Source organism: Hyaena hyaena, unplaced genomic scaffold (genome assembly GCF_003009895.1).
Source record: "Hyaena hyaena isolate Hyena2069 unplaced genomic scaffold, ASM300989v1 scaffold_44, whole genome shotgun sequence".
Classification (NCBI taxonomy): domain Eukaryota; kingdom Metazoa; phylum Chordata; class Mammalia; order Carnivora; family Hyaenidae; genus Hyaena; species Hyaena hyaena.
This window is the reverse complement of record NW_024080676.1, coordinates 1,697,641-1,718,900: the sequence shown is the minus strand read 5'-3', so window position 1 is coordinate 1,718,900 and position 21,260 is coordinate 1,697,641. Positions and strand designations below refer to the sequence as shown.

General features: G+C 44.2%; 1 protein-coding gene across 3 annotated transcripts in view; it reads left to right on the top strand.

The window, feature by feature from the left end:
- The window catches only part of MYOF (myoferlin), a 156,252-nt gene extending 142,836 nt beyond the window's left edge, over nucleotides 1-13,416 (top strand). For 2 of the 3 annotated variants that reach the window (XM_039230277.1, XM_039230276.1), the window contains 8 exons: nucleotides 786-874; nucleotides 968-1,063; nucleotides 4,538-4,679; nucleotides 7,135-7,234; nucleotides 8,335-8,525; nucleotides 10,352-10,461; nucleotides 10,837-10,984; nucleotides 12,850-13,416. In XM_039230277.1, the coding sequence (XP_039086208.1) occupies nucleotides 786-874; nucleotides 968-1,063; nucleotides 4,538-4,679; nucleotides 7,135-7,234; nucleotides 8,335-8,525; nucleotides 10,352-10,461; nucleotides 10,837-10,984; nucleotides 12,850-12,888 (915 nt within the window). In that variant the 3' untranslated portion in view covers nucleotides 12,889-13,416. Of the gene's footprint in view, nucleotides 1-785; nucleotides 875-967; nucleotides 1,064-4,537; nucleotides 4,680-5,992; nucleotides 6,160-7,134; nucleotides 7,235-8,334; nucleotides 8,526-10,351; nucleotides 10,462-10,836; nucleotides 10,985-12,849 lie in introns of those variants that run through there. The other variant, XR_005528089.1, reaches the window with a different exon arrangement.
- Nucleotides 13,417-21,260: the final 7,844 nt, after the last annotated feature.

Genomic DNA, 21,260 nt, shown 5'->3' with positions numbered 1-21,260 from the left:
GAAGGCAGAGTTGACAAAACATCCAAAATCAGTTTGTGAAATTTAAATTGCTTCATGGGGTTGATATAGTTTGTTAATGGCACTCCTAGCCCATCTGGAAGAACAATCTAGTCAGACAGATAGACTTGACTTGGTCTGTGGCAGTGGAAGACCTTTCTGGACCTCACCAAGATGGTGCCACAAGTGTCAGCTGGGCTTTCAGCTTCCCCCTTCTTGCACGTCTCCTCCCAGGTGGTGGGCACTAGCCAGCTGATAGCAGGGAGTCCTCAACTTTGGGGAACAGTAATGTTGTTTGGGTCTTTCTTTTACGAATGAAATACCATTTTACGTTAGTTTGATTTTCTATCCGGAGGTAAGTGGAGAAACCCCTGTGTGTTACAAAACTGGGATTGATCGCAAGTAGACAATGTGACATATAGAGTTCTGAGTGAGGGACCTAACTTTAAGTCATTGGAAGAGGGTATGTGAGCATGTTTGGGGGGATGGGGGTTGTTAGTGATGTGAAGTCCTCTTCATTAACCAGAGAACACTCAGGCGATGATAGAGTGGGCACATGCAGTCATCAGAGGCTTCTGGTGAGAGTGGGAAGTGGGGGCCTGAATGACATTGAAGATGGATGATTTATCTTGGTTCACTCTCCTACTCTACTCTTTTTGCCTTCGATATGGACTAATAAGTTAGCAGGCCCAAAGAAACAGTTTCACCTAGAAAACATGAAAAGAAAGCTCTAGGCTTCACTGCTCATCATATAACTTGATTTCTCTTTTCATTTTTAAATGATTTAGGGGAGACTTCAGATGTGGGTGGATGTTTTTCCCAAGAGTTTGGGCCCACCAGGCCCTCCTTTCAACATCACCCCCCGGAGGGCCAAAAAGTAAGTAACCTTGGGACCCTGCTCTGTTGGACTGGGGTGTTGGTGGAGGACCAGAGGAAAAAAAAAATCACCTTCAAAATGTGCTCATTTCAGGTACTACCTGCGTGTGATCATCTGGAATACCAAGGATGTTCTCTTGGATGAAAAAAGCATCACAGGAGAGGAAATGAGTGACATCTATGTCAAAGGGTAAGTTTGGTAGGCTAGCTTGCCTTTGACAGATTCAAGGAACAAAACTCTCTTCATGAGTCATCATTATGGAAGGTGTTCGTTCTAGGATCCTTGGTTATTTGAAGTTATTTCCTTCCATTAATGCAATCTGCTCAGGAAGCTCCAGCAGGACAAAGGGAGATTGAACAGAAGGAGAAGAGGTATCTATGTGGATCATGTTTAGGAGCGATCTAATAACTGTAAGGACTCATGAAAAGTTCTACATTTCCCGTTTAAGAAAATGGGTTCAGTTTATTAAGCAGATTTATTAGTTCTTTTTAGTCATGTAGTCCATTTTTATTCCTTTTTGATACCTTGAGTAGCCCTAGAAATATAAGTAAGGCTTATTAAATTTCATTTTGTATCTTACTACCAGCAGCCAAAGTCCATGGGAAAGAGGAAACATTAGCAGATTTCCAAAAAAATCATTGATTCCAACAGCTTTTATGGGATGCCTGGATGAAATATGTGAAGCGCCATAGCTGCTCATTATTCTGTTACTCATAGCATTCAGTTCCAGATAGCCCATGTTGATGTTAGTTTCATGTTATGCCCTGGATCAAAGATGTTGAGTACAGAATGCCAGACACTGGAGCCAAACTACCTAGATTGAAATCCTGGTACTTTCCCTACCAGCAGGGCAAGTTAGCAAACTCACTGTTTCCCATCTGGAAAAGGCAGATAATGCGAGAACCCACTGCTCTGGGATATTCAGAACACTGAGTTATTCAAAGCATTTAGGACAATGCCTGGCAGAGAGTAAACACTGTGTGTATTAGGGTTCTCCAGAGAAACAGAACAAGGAGAGGGAGAGAGGAACAAAGAGGGAGATTTACGATGAGGAATTGATGCACATGATAATGAAGGCTGAGAAGTGATTCCACCATCTGTAAGCTGGAGACCCAGCAAAGCCCTTGGTATAGTTTAGGATGAGTCCCACCTCTGCCTTTTGCTCTGTTCAGGCCCTCAACAGATTGTCCTCCCCGGTGTGGGTGGCCTTGTCCAATCTACTTCACCTAGTCCACCAATTCAGATTCTACCCTCATGTAGAAACACTCTCACAGACATACCCAGGATAATGTTTAATCTGGGCACCCTGTGACCAGTCACACTGACACAGAATATGAACTATCACGTTGTGTTAAGTAAGTATTATTACTATTTCACATAGACCAGGTTTGGTTCTTTGATATGTAAAAGATTTGTTGAAATGTAATACATTCATAAAGCATTAAGAAAGTTTCCCTTTTGATCCCAAATGGCCTTCAGTCAGATTTCGTTGAAGACATAATTACTATCATTTGGGCTCACAGTAAACAAGGAATGTTTCATCAAGTTCATTATTCTTTCTCATTTCAGAAACTTATTACCATTCCCCAAGGAAAACTAATCCTAGCTAATTATATATATGCAAATTTATCTGACTATCATAAGCATTGTTTTTTTCAAATCACGGAAACAAACTCAGGTAATACTGGACTGAAAGAAAACTCCTGTAAAGTACCACGTCCTATTTGCAGTTAAAATCTGAATACTATATGTGAAAAGATGAATTATGTGTAAATAGCATGTCTAGCACTGTGCACATATGGGTATTACAAGCAAAGTTATATGCATGTGCACACAAAAACAAAGAGTAGTTCAACTTGTTTTAAAATAAAAATGTGAAAAGATTCCTATTGAAAATTAAATGTGAAAAGATTCAGGAAAAAGCAGTTAGAGCTTCAGGGGGTGAGCAGTCTGGGGAAGGAAGATGGTAGCACTTTCGGGATATGATCAGGAAGGGAGGCCATCGATGTCCCAGCCAAAGAGTGTAGACTCTCCTCAGTGAGTTAATTTAAAACCTTAAAAGTGAAAAAGGGGAATCTCTCAACTAATCTAGCTAGTCAATTAATGAACTAGCAAAAACTACATCTATTATAGTTGATTGATATTAATAATGCCACTACTAATAGGATCTAATGTTAGCACGTGACTTTCTAGTCTCCATGGTCCTTTGAGGCAGAGTACAGGCCCAGACTTTGGAGTCAGACCTACAACGGCTTCATAATTCTTAATTAAGACTTAATTCTGTCTGTTGCTGGCTGTGTGACCTTGTGGAAGTTATCTGTTCTCTCTGAACCTTGGTCTCCTCATCTGTAAACATGGGGATAGTTATATAGTTGTTGGCAAGAATAAAACAAGGCATGCTAATAAGTACTGGTTCACAGCAGATGATTGGTAACAAAGTTAAGGATTCCCCCTTCACATTCTGGCGCTTCTAAGTCACGATCTTTCCTTCTGTCCTCATGTCAACCACATGAAGGGGCCACATATTGTTACCTTCATTTTACGGATGGGAGATGAAGCCCAGAATAAGTGGCAGATATCATAGCCAGGCCTTCCCTCTACTGAGAATTTTTTTAAGAAACTCCACAGTTGTGGGCCACCTGGGTGGCTCAGTTGGTTAAGCGCCCAACTTGGGCTCAGGTCATGATCTCGTGGTTTGTGGGTTCAAGCCCCGTGTCAGGCTCTGTACAGACAGCTCAGAGCCTGGAGCCTGCTTTGGATTCCGTATCTCCTTCTCTCTCTGCCCCTCGCCATCTCTCAAAACAAAAATAAACGTTAAAAAAACCATTTTTTTTTTAACTCCACAGTCAATGCCACTGTGATTCTAGGTGCCGTCGGCGTGGAGAACCACGCATTCTACAACTTTGGCAGGCTAACCTCCAGTGTTCCCCTGGTTCCTAAAACAAGAACCTTCCCAACAGCAGGCAGATGTGACAAGTTTCCTCCCCCATGTGTTCATTCATTCCTTCCGTCACTGGGCCTACTACATGCCGGGCACAAGCCAAAGGAAAACTGTTCCAGTGTCAAAAGTTAAGATGTTAAATGGTTTATGGAAGTGGATTTTTGTAGACATGCAGATGGAAATAAGGGCTTACATCTCCCTCGCTAGTCTCGTTAATGTGATCATAGTGCATTTAAGAATAAAAAAAGGAAGCTGTAAGATTACTTGAGTCATGCCTGTTTTGTTTGCTTAAATAAAATATGGAAGAGGAAATGCTAAAATTTTGAACTAACTCATATTCATTAAGCCTATCAGCGGTGATGACAGACACTGATGAGTTATAGTTATAAAGACCAGCAGCAGAGCCAGCAAGCCTCAGCACTCCCAAAATAGAAGCTGTTGATATTTTCCAGAAAATTTCACCTTATCCCTGTTAACTGAAGTCTAAAGGGTTTCCTGCTTTGGTTTTAGAGGAATTATATTTTATTTGGCTACAACCTGTGTTGGATGCAACAGAGCGCCTCCCCTTCATAAATCACCCCCAGCTCCAGAGATAACTGGAACCCGCCCAAGAAAAGTGCATGAATTTCTCCTGCCCTTCACCTCCCTAATCACTGCACAGCTTTGCGGCTAGATTACCTGTCAACCCCATGAAGCTGAGTCTGTTTGCTTCTGCTTTTCAGCTGGATTCCTGGCAGTGAAGAAAACAAACAGAAAACAGATGTCCATTACAGGTCCTTGGATGGAGAGGGGAATTTTAACTGGAGATTCGTTTTCCCATTTGACTACCTCCCAGCTGAACAACTCTGTATCGTTGCTAAAAAAGTGAGTTCTGAAATATGCCCATGGGAAATGGGTGTCAGGGACAGATACAGGGGATGTAGGAGCTGCTCGGCCCCTCAGGGGCCATGAGTCCAGCTCTCTCGTGATACATATGCGGAAGCTGAGACCCACAGAGGTGCAGACACTTGCCCAGGGTCACAAGGCTATGACAGCTATTTGTGCAGTTAGGAAGTATCCAGAACATAACTGACCTTCCCTGACATATTGGCAGCAGGGTGAAAGATCTAGTAAAGGGTAGATTTGGGGGTCTTGTATTAATATAGGCAACCACCCAAGTGTGTTCTTATAGGGAAACTGATTCCTTCCCATGATAAGCAGAACTGTTTGACTCATTAACCAAACAGGCAAAATATATAAATAGGTGAAATTTAGGGGCGCCTGGGAGGCCCAGTCGGTTGAGACTGACTTCAGCTCAGGTCATGATCTCACAGTTCATGGGTTTGGGCCCCGTATCGGGCTCTGTGCTGACAGCTCAGAATCTGGAGTCTGCTTTGGAGTTTGTGTCTCTCTCCCTCTTTCTCTGTCCCTCCTCCGCTTGCTCTCTGCTCACTCTCTCTTTCTCTCTCAAACATTAAGAAATTTCTAAGTAGGTGAAATGTCCCTTTTACCTTCTTTAGTAAAACTCAGCATCTGCTTTACTTCCCTCAGGAGCACTTCCCTGAGGGTTCAGGGCCCCTGTGCTCTTAATTGCAAGACTCTAGTTACAGAACTCAAACTGGCTTATACCAAAAAACTGATTTCTTGCTTCACATTACTAAAACGTCCAGGGATGGCCGGCTTAGGAACGCCCGGATCCCAAGTTGAACTGATGTCTTCAGAAACTGTTCTCACTTTCTCCACGCCCCTCTCTCTGTCCTCACCTGTGGACCGCCTTCCCTGGTGGAGGCCCAGTCACCTCCTGCCCTCCCAGCAACCTTGGCAGAAAGAGAAGAACTAATCCCCAATGGCGCCAACCAGAGTTCTGGAATTGGGCCTCAGTGTCTCTGCCTGTTTGAGGCCACGTTTCCATCCCTGAACCAACCACTGTGGCCTGGGGATGTAGTGCTCTGACTGGCTCTGGGGTTAGGAACAGTCAGTTCTTCCCAAACTGCAGGACAGTCCCCAAGGAAAATCTGGATGCTTTTTTAACCCCCAAAAGGAAGCCTGAAGTCTGGGCAGGCAATAATAACGGATGTCTTTCATGGGTCCCCTGTCCCATTCCTGCCCCCCACATTCTATAAACTTTTCCTAGCTCTGCCTGCTCACCTCCTCTCCCCATACCTGATCAAAATGCATCTGCCTCATGTCCCATCTAGCCAGACCCTTCCCTCTGCTGGACCTACTCAGTGCTTTTCTGTGCCTGGTGAGAGATAGGCCTTCAAAGGCCTCTGTCTAGAGATCCAGAGGTTCAACCGGATGTCAGATCCTGCACCCTTCCAGAGGGTGAGGCAGACTGGTGAGAAGGGGAGCGACTTAGGGTCAGGTAGGCCTTTCATACTTACCTACACCTACTGTTGGATCCCTCAGTGCCCTGAGTGCAACTTGGAGCCTGACCCCGCACAGGAGAGTCAGTGGGGCCAAACAGCAGAATGAGCTTCCTAGCCCCTCAGAGCCAGGCCTCCTGAGCCCTGCAAAGAGCAACATTCCTGGAATGTCATCTGAAAAACAAGAAACAACCCAACCATCTTTCTTGGAATTCATGAGACCCTGGGGGATTCCCGTTACGTAGGTGTGACTAGGCTGTGGAGGTGGTGTTACGGTTGGCTAATACTGCCTGGGCAGAGGCAGAGGCCAGGGGCCCCTTACCCAGTCCTCCCTCCACCCAGCTTTAGAATAAGGAAGCTGGGGTCTTGATTGACCCCAGCATGTAACAAACAGCAGTATTTTCAAAAGCCACAACTGTCAGGACATTTTAAATCTGCACTGAGAAAAGGGAGAAAGCGGGGTCCCGGTCTCCTCACCCCCATGTGAAATGAGTGTGTTCAGACATCCGTGTGGGATGGGCGGAAGGTCACTGAGCAAATGTGACACCCCCGTGGGTGATATTGTGGGCTGGCCTCGAGCAGCCTGGCTTTGGGAGGTGAGTGGGAGCTGGCTATAGTGGTCTTGGGGTGGGGGGGGGGGGCAGAAATAATCACTCCCCAAACCCCAGGAATGGCAGCGGAAAGTCACACTGATAAGAACATGGCAGGCAGGAAGCCTTCTGTTAGGGAATTGCCTGGGGCAACCTTTTTGTCACCCAGCTGGTGGCCTTGAGATTTCCAGGAGAGCCGGGCTGCCCTCCATACCCTGGGGTAGAAGGGTAAGGGCAAGGGGAGGGAGGGGGTGTTAGAGGTGGGATGCAAAGGAGAGAAAAAGCCCCATGCCCTGATGCTGGGGTCTCAAGGGGCCTAAGGTGGGGGTTTCAGAGTCCAGTGGTCAGTGTCATTTGGTTTTTCTGTTTCTCTTGTCATTTTAGGAGCATTTCTGGAGTATTGACCAAACTGAATTTCGGGTCCCACCCAGGCTGATCATTCATATATGGGATAATGACAAGTTTTCTCTGGATGACTATTTGGGTAGGACTTACATTTGGATACTTTTCTCTAAGAAACTTTACTTGTAGTTAGTGAAATCAATTAAAATTTGGAATCAATTATTTAAATGTCCAATACTGTGGGAAATCAAGGATCGGGGCACACTCACTCCCTGGATGTCCTCTGGGTGGTGTGGGCTGCCTGTCTGCTGTCTCGGGTCTTCTGAGAATTTCATGTGGTGAACGTCACCCTTTTCTGTGGGCCCCATCTACTCCCAAGGGCCCCCAAGGAGGCTCCTGCACCAGCTCCTGTCCTTATTTTCACAAGGGGATCCCACACGCTGCCTCCACTTCCAAACTACCCACTCTATGTCCTCAGCACCTGAGAATTGGCTCCCTCCTCCAATCTGGCTCTCCAAGATGACTGAGGTCCCCTAATGTCATCATCCATTGTCCTTTTTGCCAGGTCCATCCTCCTCTGTGGTTAAAGGCACTTATTAAACACCCCTCTCAGCCCCCCTTTCTTGGCACACATGTACCACCACCCTGTGCCCCTCCCACCCACAACATAATGCTTTTCTGATTTCTACTCTCCCAGGCCCAGGGTCTGCTTTATTGGCCTGCTTTCTTTTTCCTCCCACTCTTTAAATACAGGCCTCTGCCTTCCCCAGGGTTCTCTGGCTCTTCCGCAAATAATTTACACACACACCCTTGGTTGAAGGTAAAGCTTTACCTATCAGCAAGATATGACTCCTAAGCCAGCACAAGTAGCCTGACCGCTCACAGTGCCTCTGTTCCAGGTAGCTTGAGACCACTATGAGCAAATTTCAAATCCAGTCTAGTCTATAGATGTTTAATTATTCTGAGCTTGTAGAGGAGCTCTATTTATGTTTGTGTCTTTGAGAAATAAACCATGGCATCCTCTGTGAGATGCAGAGCAGTGGGCAGACATTTTTTCTACCACTTTCCATCCTATCTGGAAGGAATTTTAAATGTCTACCAGGATCCCTTTCTCTAACTAACTCACCCATCACCTGCTCAAAATCACGGTCTACCTCTCCTCCGGACAAGAACATTCTGTTCACTTGTGAACAACGGCTGAGCCATTGAAGCTTATTTGGGTTTAATTGTTTCCTTGGCTAGGTTTCCTGGAACTTGATTTGCACCGCACCATCATTCCAGCAAAATCATCAGAGAAATGCAATTTGGACATGATTCCAGACCTCAAAGCTATGAACCCCCTTAAAGAAAAAACCGCCTCGCTGTTTGAGCAGAAGTCCATGAAAGGATGGTGGCCATGCTATGCGGATAAAGATGGCTCCCGAGTGATGGCTGTATGAGTATTTCCCAATTCGGGGTCATTTATTCCTTTCATATCTGGGCTTTGCCAATTTACTCCAGATAAAGAAGTGTTAAATTGATGGGACTTTAAGCTACAGGAATGGTTTGTACTGGGATTACAAGAAAAGGTGGTAGATGCCGTAAGCATATGTTTGGGGTTGTGTGGAAGGTGGAGGGACTGGAATGGTAGAAAGCTGAGAGCACAGGTGGTTGCACTATATTTCTTTAGGACCCTCCTTCCCTGAGAAGGCTATTTATCCTGAGCTTCCAGCACAATTCAGTACAGAAAAAGGAACTTCAAATTCAAACTCCTTTTGTTTAAAATAAAATAAATTTTAAAAAGGTGGAAGAAGCAGGGAGCCCTGACATCCACTGAACGAGAAGGCCGTAAGTTAGAATTTGGAGAACTCAAGATAGATTGTGGTAGAAAGCAGAAGTCCAGGTTACCATGCCATGTCACCAAACACTACCTAGTTCATCATGTATTACTGTCATGCATAGCAACTAACATTTTAGATCACTGATGATGAGCCAGACAACATGCGAAGTGAGTACTTAATGCCCATAATCTTGTTTTTACAAACTTTGAGGCATAATTTACCATAAAATCAACCACACCCATTTAGGGTGCACAATTCCATGACTTTTGACTGATATAGACACTTAAGAAGTCACCACCAGAATCAAAATCCAGAACATTCCCATTGTTCCAGAGGTTTGCTTGTGCCCTTTGCAGCCTAATCTCCCTTCCACCCCTGGCCCAAGAAACCACTTAATCTGTTTTCTACAGAGTAATTTACACATAATCTCATTTAGTGCCAGACACTAACTCCAAATTGTAGATTTAAAAAACAGGTTTGCATATAATATTATATGCCAACTACTGTTAGAATTTTAAAAAGGTTCTTCTATTAAAGAAGAGTAAAAAAAATAATACTGAACTAAGTAAACCAAAAACAAAAGCCCCCAGAACGGGCTTGGAGAGAGGCAGCAACTTGCTACAGTCCGACACCTCATTTTGTCTGAATCGCCAGCACAGGAGTCATCTGGCTCCACCCTAACCAGCTGTCAGGGCTGGGGGGTCTCAAACTGGTGTGACCCCAGGGCGTTCTGGGGTCCTACAAAGCCCATTACATTCCTGGCCATAAAGTGGACAACTTCCTAGACCTCTTTCGGCCTCAGCATCCTCACGTGCACATGAGGGTAGTAGCAGTACCTGCTCTCTAGGGTTGCCGGGAGCATTACAGATGATCCATGCAGAAGGCTCAGCGGCGTCCAGTGCTCACTCCAGGAATCTGCAGGAACATGAAGGCGGCATTCATTCATTCACTCATTCATTCACCTATTCAGCTAGTGTGCATCGAGTACCGTGAAGTGTCACCCTGCTCCATACAGGGGGGCTACCGTGGCCAAGCAGGAAGCACACAGGCTCTCTGGGAGCCTATAGTTAATGCTCAATAAGTATTAGATATTGTTATTAGCAGTATTTAGGTTCATCTGGGTCCAAATAAAGTTACAAAGGGCAGTGTGTGAGAAGAAAGGAGACAGCTATGAGAGAGTTAGATGATGGGGTACGGAGAATGAAAAGCAGGGAGCAGGGGGAGGGAAAGCAATTTTTCCTCTCAGTTTCCCACAAGGACGTCGGTTCAGAAACACATGGAAGAGGAAATGCGATGAAATCTCTTGAGGGAAATTGAAGGCAATCTAAGGATTGTTTTACAAGAATAAAAATCATTGCTCAGGGAATACTCCTTGGGTCGAAGTGAAAATATTTGTGAAACGTGATGTCATGTGTTTAACCTGTTCTGCTTTACTGAAGGGGAAAGTGGAGATGACGTTGGAAATCCTTAATGAGAAGGAGGCAGATGAGAGGCCAGCCGGGAAGGGACGGGATGAACCCAACATGAACCCCAAGCTGGACCCACCAAAGTGAGAGGCCCTCTTTGTTCTCCACGACGTCTGATCCCCAAACACCTGCAGTCTGAAAAGCCCCCCTTCCAATGCGCTTAATGGACTGGATTCACTCTTAATTTTGTACTTAATGGGGGTGGGGGATGGAAGAGCTGCGTGATCTGGCTTCATTTTAACCTTTGTCCTTTCCCACAAAAACCAAAGTACAGAGTATCTTCAGCATCTTAGGAGGCTAGAAAACGTTAAAGAATCTTTCTCGGCCAACTAAGGGGAATAATATCTTTTCTTGACTTTATAAATGTTATTAGTTGTTCTCTAAACTGTGTTAGGTTCTGAGGGAAAATGCCTGTCCCACCCGACTTGGGTAGGTTAAGCCATTTCTTTGCAATGCAGCCGACCAGAAACCTCCTTCCTGTGGTTCACCAACCCGTGTAAGACCATGAAGTTCATCGTGTGGCGCCGGTTCAAGTGGGTCATCATTGGGCTGCTGATCCTGCTGATCCTGCTGCTCTTCGTGGCTGTGCTCCTGTACTCCTTGCCGGTGCGAGCCCTTGGCCTCCTGTCTTGGCCTTTTGTGTGCGAATCGTGGTCCGCCATCTAACTTGGTTCCTGCCTTGGTTGCTCTTCCGTAGACTGACCTACTTGGCAGTTGTGGTGTTGCAACCCTTCAACCTGTGGAAAATTTGAAGTAATGGGTGTCGTGATAAGAATGACATTCTTATCCATTCTTATCACGAGCAGAACTTCCTGGTTGGAAGAAAAAACTTTTGGTTTCAGGAATTCTAGGAGAAACCCCTCAGACCTTTAGCAGCGTGTGCCAGCACAATAGCCAGGATTTCCCACTCATCTTCCCACCTTCACACTTCCTTGGTCCAAACCATCCTGCAAGCTAACCCCTTATCCTAGCATTTACAGATCCCTCCAAATATGGGTTCCGTGTAGGTCTACACTAACTTTGAACTTCACCCAAACTAGCTAGGCTCCCCAACCCCCAGCAGGTACTGCCCTTACCTGACCAGATGCCTTTGCCAATGCTATTCCCTTGCCTGTGTTGTGTCTATCAGAACGTTCTCGTTTGTTCTTTAAGGCCTGCATCACATAACCTCTCCCTTAAGTTTTCCTTAATCATCTCAGTAATAAATGAGGGTCCAAATGGAAGGTTTGCCAGTGTGCCTAGAAGTAGTACCTCCATTCTTTCATCAAGGGATTTATTGAACATCTACTACACGCCAGGAATTGGGATGTCGAGATGACCAAGGCATGATTTCTGCCCACGAGTAGTTCAAGGCCGGGAGACAAACAATCATATGAACAAGTCAATCACTATGAAAGGCAAACTATTATGGAGATATGAACAGGTGACCACAGGACCTCATTGCTGATGGTTTCATCAAAGAAGGGACTTTTAAGCCCATTTTGCCAAATGGAGAAGGGATTTAAAGACTCTTACTCCAACTCCTATTAATAATAACATAGCTGTGGGGCGCCTGGGTGGCTCAGTCGGTTAAGTGTCTGACTTCGGCTCAGGTCATGATCTCATAGTTCGTGGGTTCGAGCCCCATGATGGGCTCTGTGCTGACAGCCAGCTCAGAGCCTGGAGCCTGTTTCAGATTCTGTGTCTCCCTCTCTCCCTGAACCTCCCCTGCTCACGCTGTCTCTCTCTCTCTCAAGAATAAATAAAACATTTAAAAAAACTATTTAAAAAAGTAATAATAATAACATAGCTGTTTTTGTGTAGGGTAGCAGAGGCACAACCCCAACAGCAGAGATTTTAAGTCTCTGTTTTTTCCCCGTATAATACTTCTCCGTTTGTTAATACGCATGCACCCTGTTTTCTAGTTGTAAGTAGTCCAGTCCGTCTTGACCATTTAAAAAAAAAAAATCGTCACAGTTATTTCTTAATACTGATTTAACCAAGTGGTCCTCAACTGGGAGTTTTGCCCTCAGGAGGATGTTTGGCAATGGCTGGAGGCTTTTTTTTTTTAATTTTAATGTTTTATGTGTTTCTGAGAGAGAGAGAGACAGTGTGAGCAGGGGAGGGTCAGAGAGAGAGGGAGACACAGAATCTAAAGCAGGCTCCAGGCTCTGAGCTGTCAGCACAGAGCCCGACGCGGAGCTCCAACCCACGGACCGTGAAATCATGACCTGAGCCGAAGTCGGACGCTTCACCGACTGAGCCACCCAGGCGCCCCGGCTGGAGGCATTTTGGATGTCATTCCTGGGGGTGCCAGTGTGCCCCTGGCATTAGGCAGGCAGAGGCCAGGAAAGCTGCACATCCTGGGGTGCATGGGAGAGTCCCGAGCAATAAGGAATCATGCGCTCCTAAATGTCAGCGTTTTTCAACGTTGGCACTACTAACTTAAAATATATATGTATTTTTTAACATTCTTTCTGCTTCCTTTTCAGAACTATCTGTCAATGAAGATTGTGAGGCCAAATGCATAATGAAAGCAAAGGCTTCTTCTCAAGTTGTCCAGCATTGAGGGAATCCTGTCTCTGTTTATGGACCAAAACCAAGAGTGACTTTGTGTCTGAGAAGACATCACCGTGATTTGTCATGTTACCTCACCAAGGCCATCAGTTCCTGGAGGGTCTAGGTCCTGGAAAGTCAGGCCAAGAAGCAACGTTTTTATTTTCTTATCTTTTGAAGTATTAAAAAGTTTTAACCATGTTTTTCAGGATATTTTTCAAGGTGGCTGGTTCCATTTAAGAAAGCACCTTTTTTACATGTTCTTAATTTTATAATTCAATTTTTAGAAATTGATGAAATCAAAGTGCAAAATTTCTGCATCTTAACTTCATATATTTCTTATTTGTAATCAACAAAAAGGACTGTGCATTATAAAATATTTAGAATAGTCAGAGTAATTCTTATTTATGCAACAATTATTATGATATTTTATACGGATGAATGTCCTGAGACTCTATTCAACCTCTGTGATGAACTCAAATAAAAACATTTCACCTTTGACACATAGCTGTTTATTGTAGCTGTGGACTGGGTTGGAAAGGAGGCAGCTTCTAGTCCTCTGGGTCTCCGTGGATGGAATGCCACAGCATACTGCTCGGCCATAAACCTTTTATATGTGTGCTGCCAAATCCTAGCCAGTGGGCCAAACTGAGGCTAATATAATAAATAATAAAAGCTAACACTCATCAGAAGTACTCACTCTGGGGGTGCCTGGATAGCTCCGTCAGTTAGGTGTCCAACTTCAGCTCAGGTCATGATCTCGCGGTCTGTGAGTTTGAGCCCCATGTTTGGCTCTGTGCTGTCAGCACAGAGCCCGGAGCCTGCTTCGGATTCTGTGTCTCCCTCTCTCTTTGTCTCTCCCTCACTCAGGCTCTGTCTCTGTTGCTCCCAAAAATAAATAAAACATTTAAAAAAATTTTTTAGGTAAAAAAATAAGACTGTATACAGCATTGTTTCACACACTTTATGTGTATTAACTCATTTAATCCTCAAGATAATCCTATAAAGGTAGGTAACATCAAGTCTATTTTACAGTTGAAGAAAATGAGACACAAAGGTTAAGCACCTTGCATAAGGCCATACAACCAATAAATGGTAGAGCTGGAGTCTGGGTTCTTTCCTCTCCACTTCTCTTAACACAACACTACACCATCATGGGAAGGCTATCCTGGGGAGCAGAGAACTGAATAGTCAGGCAATGAATGACAGTAGCGACCCAGTGTGGCTCCATGCCAACACCAAACACAGCATGCCTTCTAGAACATTGTCCTGATAATATCTGAGACCACAGTGTGATCATCAGATAGTCCTTTCAAAACACAGAGCCAAGGGGAGCAAGAAATGGTACCATAACGGTGATGCTTTTGCACATTTAGACATTAAACCACAGTGGTGACTATCTTATTACTGCCGAGTTGTTTCATATTTTGAGCATTTTATGTTCGCCTCAAAATTTTAACATTCCAATGTGCTCCATACATAACATGGCCGACAGAGCACTAACTAAATCCAAATGTTCACCCTTCCCCCAGGCGCCTTGTATTCTCCCCCGAGTCTAGGCATGGCATCCCCCACCTGCACTGGTGGGGGCTCTGCCCACCCTAGAGGTTTCTGGTTCAAATGCCACTTACTTCTTATACCTCCTAGGCCTCAAAGTGATCCTTCAATATCAGATGCAAAAGTATTAGTACAATCTTCCTGGAGATACCTGTTTAAAAGCCTTAAAAATGTGCCCTTTGACCCGGTAATTTCACTCCTGAGTATTAAACACCAAGGAAATAATCAGAAAGGCAGCCCAAGGTTCATGTACAAAAATGGCATGTCACAGTGGGCTTTTTAATGGCACAAATCAGAAACAGCCTAAATGCCTAACTATAGGGGAAGGGTTGAATATATGGTGCGATCCCTCTATCAGTGCACGGATGAAAATATATCAATTTTTAAAATCTTGTTACTGACCTAGGAAAATGCTGATATGTGAGAAACAAAAAAATCATAATACAAATATAAAATAAGCCTTCAAATACACATGTGTCTGTAAGGAGAGGCACCAAAATATTAGCAGCATACGGAGTTCATGCAAGATTCAGATTTGGGCATATTTAAGTCATTTATAAAAGTAAACCAACACTGGAGGTTCATAACAATTCTTTTACCTAAAACTAAGAGATCAAGCTTGACAAATTCTGCTGTACTTTGTTTCACCTTAGAGCTCTAGAGGTGTGGCTCATGTTCACAACCGGCTGCAAGCTCCTTTAGGACAGAGGTGGTGCCTGTAAGGGCCCTCCAGGGTGCCATGAAGCAGCAGCATTTGTATCCTTGGTCATGTCTGACTCCTCTGCAACCTTAGAACAATAATGCCCGCTTCTCTGGATTAAGGTGAGGGCTAAATGGAATCATGTATGTCAAGTACCTTTACAGTATCTGAGGCCTCCATATACAGAAGCTTTTGGTATTACATCGGACAGATAAAAATCTGATGTTCTAGTTCCAAAAGCAGATAAAAGCCAATTTTTTTCCTTCTAAGACTCACAAAATACACGAAAAGCAAGATCTAAGACTATCTTCGACCTCCTCAAGGCCAAGAAAGAAGGAAGTGGGAGTCTTAAGGTTGGGAGGTAGGAAAACACGTCAGTTCTCAGCATTTCAGGTGGTTCTGTGGAAGTGGGAAGTGTGCATGACGGCAGGGACACCTCCATTCTTCCAGGGGTTTCCGACTGCTCCCATCTGGCGACCAATGGGCCCTCCCTGTTACAAGATTGACAGGTCATGAGCAGTCATGGGCTAGCCTTCTAATCCTCTTGATTTATACTGTACCTAGTCGAGTCAAACTGCTATTTTCTTACAACATCACTTCGTCTTGCTTATGAACTGAAAGAAGGCCTACAGCTTTCATGTAATTTAGGGGATACTCTAATGATGTAAAGGATACAAATGAGGGACGTCTAGGTGGCTCAGTCGGTTAAGCATAGGACTTTGGCTCAGGTCATGATCTCATGGTTCGTGGGTTCGAGCCCTGCATAGAGGTCTGTGCTGATAGCTAGCTCAGAGCCTGGGGCCTGCTTCAGATTCTGTGTCTCCCTCTCTGACTCTCTCCTGCTCATGTTGTCTCTCTCTCTCAGAAATAAAAACATTAAAAAAAATTTTAAACCTTACATAAAAAAAAAAAAAAAAAGGATACAAATGTATTTAAAGTGGAATTTTCTTGGAGAAAAAAATAGGTTCCAGAGAAGAGCACTGTTCCAGGCAAGGTTGTTATTTTGAACATTTAACAATCAGTATGGCATTGACACCAGCCAATCAGAAGGTGACTTACCCCATCACAATGGAGGCTAGCAAAAGCCTAGAACCACCATATCAATATGTGCAGGTTGAATATTAGCTTTCCTTCCAGGGAACCCCACCAATACACTCTCCCATAATGCCTCACTCAAGGAACACAGGCATACCTCAGAGATGTTGCACTTTTGGTGAATGTAGCAATAAATTGAGTCAATTGACTTTTGTTGGTTTCCCAGTGCATGTAAAAGTGAAGTTTCCACCATACTGTAGCGTACTAAATGTGCAATACCATTAATAAACAATGTACGTACCTTAATTTAAAAATACTTTAGTAAAAAAATCCTAACCATCATCTGACCTTTCAGAATCCTAATAGTTCTTGCTGGTGGAGGCACTTGCCTCCATGTGGATGGCTGATCAGGGTGGTGGTTGCTGAAGGCTGGGTGGCTGTGGCACTTTCTTAAATTAAGACAACAAAATCTGCTGCAGAGAGTCTTCCTTTCATGAATGATTTCTCTGTAGCATACGATGCTGTTTGATAGCATTTTACCCACAGTACAACTTCTTTGAAAACTGAAGTCAGTCCTTGCACATTCTGCCTCTGCCTTACCAGCTAAGTTTATGTAATATTATAAATATCTTGTTGTCATATAAACAATCTTCAAAGCATCTTCACAATTAGGTTGCACCTCAAGAAATCACTTCCTTTGCTCTTTACTCATTCATTCCTAAGAAGCAGCTTCTCATCCAAGATGGTTTTATCGTGAGATTGCAGCCACTCAGTCCCATCTTCAGGCTCCACTTCAGATTCCAATTCCCTTGCTCTTTCCACCACACCTTACGTTGCTCCCTCCAGAGAAGTCCTGAGCCTCTCAAAGTCATCCCTGGGTGTTGGAGTCAACTTCTTCCAAACGCCTGTGAATGTTGCTATCTTGACCTCTTCCCATGAATCACAAACGTTTTTACTGACATCTAGAATGGTAAATTTCTGGAAATTTTCAGTCTATTTTGCCCAGATACATCAAAGAAATTGCTATCGACAGCAGCTACAGCCTTGCTAATGTATTACTTAAATAAGAAGAATGGAGAGTCAAAAATGACTCCATGATTTATGGGCTGCGGAATAGATGTAGTGTTAGCAGCTATGAAAACAGTATTAATCTCATGCATCTGCATCAGAGCTCTTGGGTGATCAGGGGTATTGTCAATGAGCAATGATATTTTTGAAGGGATCTTTTTCCCGAGTAGTAGGTCTCAATAGTAGACTTAAACCATTCGGTAAACCCTGTTATAAACAGATGTTCTTGACAGAACATCTTCACAGATTTTGTTGTTCCATTTATAGAGCATAAGCAAATTCAGCATAATTCTTAAGAGCTCTAGGAATTTGGGTATAGCAAATGGGCATTGGCTTCAACTTAAAGTCACCAGGTGCATTAGCCCCTAACAAGAGAGTCAGCTTCTTCTTTGAAGCGTTGAAGCCAGGGACTGACTTCTCTCTAGCTATGAAAGTCCTAGGTGGCATCTTCTTCTAATACAAGACTGTCTCCTCTATATGGAAAAGTATGTCATGTAGTGTGGCCACCTTCATGAATGACCTTAGCTCGATCTTCGGGACAACCTGCTGCAGTTTCCACATCAGCACGTGCCGCTCCACTTTTATGTTATGGAGACAGCTTCTTTCCTGAAACGTCATGAACCAACAACCTCTCAGGCTTCCAACATTTCTTCTGCAGCTTCCTCACCTCTCTCAGCCTCCAAAACACTGAAGAAAGTTAGGGCCTTGCTCTAGATTAGGCTTTAGCTTAAGGGAATGCTGTGGCTGGTTGGATCTTCCATCCAGACCACTAGACCTTTCTCCGTATCAGCAATGAAGCCACTCTGCTTATCATTCATGTGTTCACTGGAGGGCCACTTTTAATTTCCTTCAAGAACTTTTTCTTTGCATTTGCAACTTGGCTAATGGGCTCAAGATGCCTAGCCTGTGGCCCCCTCAGCCTTCAACATGTCTTCCACACTACGCTTCACCATTGCTAGCTGCTGATTTAAAGAGAGAGACGTGCAATTCTTCCTTTCACTTGGAGGCAACTATAGGGTTATTCGTTGGCCTAATTTCAGGGAATTGAAATTATTGTTGGGTTTCAGGGAATAGAGAGGCCTGAGAGAGGGTAAGAGACAGGGCAACAGCCGGTTGGTGGAGCAGTCAGAACATACACACTTACTGATTAAGTTCGCTCTCCTATATGGGCGCAGTTCATGGCGCCCCCAAAACAGTTACCATAGTAACATCACAGAGCACTGATCACCATAGGAAATACAATAATAAAACTGAAAGTGCTTTAAATTACCAAAATGTGGTACAGAGACACAAAGTGAGCAGAGGCAGTTGGGAAAATAGTGCCAACAGACTTGCTCCATGCAGGACTGCAACAAACCTTCAATTTGTACAAAACTCAATACCTGTGAAGGGCAATCAAGAGAAGCTGAGTAAGACAAGATTTGCCTGCAGTTGCTGAGTGGATAAATGAACAGCTATAAGCAAAGTCTTTTCCTCCTTTGCCTTGAGCAGACCTAACTGGAATGCACTAGCCTAGTTCCTTTGAGTAAGTGGCTGGGAAGCTCCATTTGGAATGAAATAATTCCCAGAGAGAGTATTAAGCTGGCTTTCTGGGTAACACCCCTCCCCCCTTCCATCCCCCCCCCCCAAAAAAATGCTTCATCTTGTCAAAAGATAATGGTCCCTCATTTGAGGTCGTTAGCCGCCTGGTGACCTATAAATGATAGCTAAGAGCTGGAACTAATCACAGTCCAGTCAGATTGTCGCTTCACCGTGAATTAAATACCACTTAGTCCTAACTGATTCTAGCAAGTGCCACCATTACCGTTGGAACCTTCATTAGGAAAATAAATCTCCATCAATGTCTTAGGGTTGACAGGGAACTGAAAGTCCAGACAGGCTAACACTTGATTCTGTTTTGTTCTTCCTTTCTCATTTTAGGGCGAGAAAAAATATATATATGTCACAATTAGACCTGCATGTTGCTTTAAAGAGCTATTTAAAAGGTGGGCTGAGTTCTGAAGCCCGTTTGGGAAAGGGATCGGAGGGGAGCTGTGCAGTCTGGTTTTCCAGCTCCTGTGGCCAAGTGGCAGCTCTTTGCCCTTCTGAGTTCACCCCAGCTCAGAGGATTGTTTGTCCAAAGACTGGAGCTGACTTGTTTCACCACTGTTGAGCAGATGTTATTACAAATACAAGGAGAAGGCAAGGGTGCTTTCCAGAAACTGCTGTTCAGTTCAGAAAAAGTACAACTTGACAGCCAGATGGGGAACCAACAGTGACAATGATTTCAAAGTTTAAAAACCCTCTACAGTTTAAATATTTCATGCTAAAGATTTCTTTGTGCAGCCAATACGTTCAGGACTCGGGACCACATGCGCATAGCCTCCTTAAGCAGATGGGAATTCCATTCCTAAGAATGCTTTTCAGAGTCTGCTTGGTGTGGAATTAGTTCATAATGGAGTCGATGTTGTAAATAGATTAAGCACCCGCCATCTTTGCAGCCGAGTTTTGTGTTTGTTCAGCATTGAATGGCAACTCCCTAATCTTTCTTAGGTTAAACATAATGGTGTCCCAAGGAAGATCAAAGGAAGGCTGCTTTTCCCTTGGATATACATCCCCAAAAAGAAATGCCAGAGTTCATGAAGTTCAAGAAAAAAACACAAGAGAAACGTGTAACACGGACTAACTGCAAGACCTAACGAGTAAGGGAATGTAATGAAAAACACAGGCCTGCCATATGTGTGGTCCAACTCCCAACTTCAGGGGTTCAGCTTCATGGGAGACACAGACTCCAGATTCTTACTATCGAAATAAACTTAACAGGAAAGAAAAATTGTAATTTTCTGGGCGGCTCCACAGTAAACTGAACGCTTCTCAGAGCAATCTGATTTTGCCAGAGTTTATCTCAACTCCTGAAAAAGGCCCATTCAGCCCTTGACTAATATTAATGTGCTACTTCCATGTGTGTTCACAAAATCCGAGAGCCAAACCCGTAATCCTCTCCCCGACATAGTTCAGCTAGGTCCTGCCCCCGTAACGATCAGAAAGAGGACCAGGAGCAGCCAGCTGGATCCTGACGCGGCACGGCAGCCTCTCAGAAGAGGTTTCGCTGGGGTCAACAGGATACACAAAATGAATGGATGGAATCCTGTCTTCGAGGCGGAGAGAGCATGGGGCCCAGGAAGCCTGTGAGCTCACCTGGGTTGGTCACGCACAACGTTGTGACTTCGGTCATCTCTTTGTCAGCCTCCTTTCCCTCGTTCGTGAAAGTCAATGCTGATGAAATGAGCTTGTCTGTCCCGGCACTGTCTACGGTTCTACTTCTTTGTGGCCTGGTTTCCTTTTCCTCCCCTGGAAAATTGGGACAATCATCCTCATAGAACGATTATGAAGATAAAATTATTAAAAATCTATGCAGAAGCGTTTAGAACAGTGCTAGGGACAAAGAAAGCGTGTATTTTAGTTAGTATCTTAATGATCTCCATCATTACCACAGGACAAGAAGAGCCACACAGATATGGGCCCAAGCGCTTCATCCACGGTCTGCTTTTGAAAAATGTAGCCATAGAGAAAGGCTGTGGGTTGCCGCTGTCCCAAATGATGCTGATTTCCACCCCAAGTTCTAACTGCACGTCTTAAGTACAGAAAACAGGTAAAACTACTAAGAGAATAGGAGCATTCCCTCCACCAAATTAAACGGAATTACCATATGATCCAGCAACTCCACTTCTGGGTATATGCCCCAAAGAACCAAAAGCAGAGACTCAAACATATGTGCATCTAAGTCTGCAGACACAGTAGGCATCATGGCTGAAAGGTAAGAGCAAGCCAAGTGTCCACCGAAAGATGGACTAGCTAAGTGTGGTCTATTCATGCAACAAAGTATTATTCAGCCTCCAAAAGGAAAGACATTCTGGCACCTGCTGCAGCCTGGATGATGAACACATAATGCTGGGGACACATGAGGACACTGTGTCACAGGAAATACGCCAGACACAAGAGAACAGA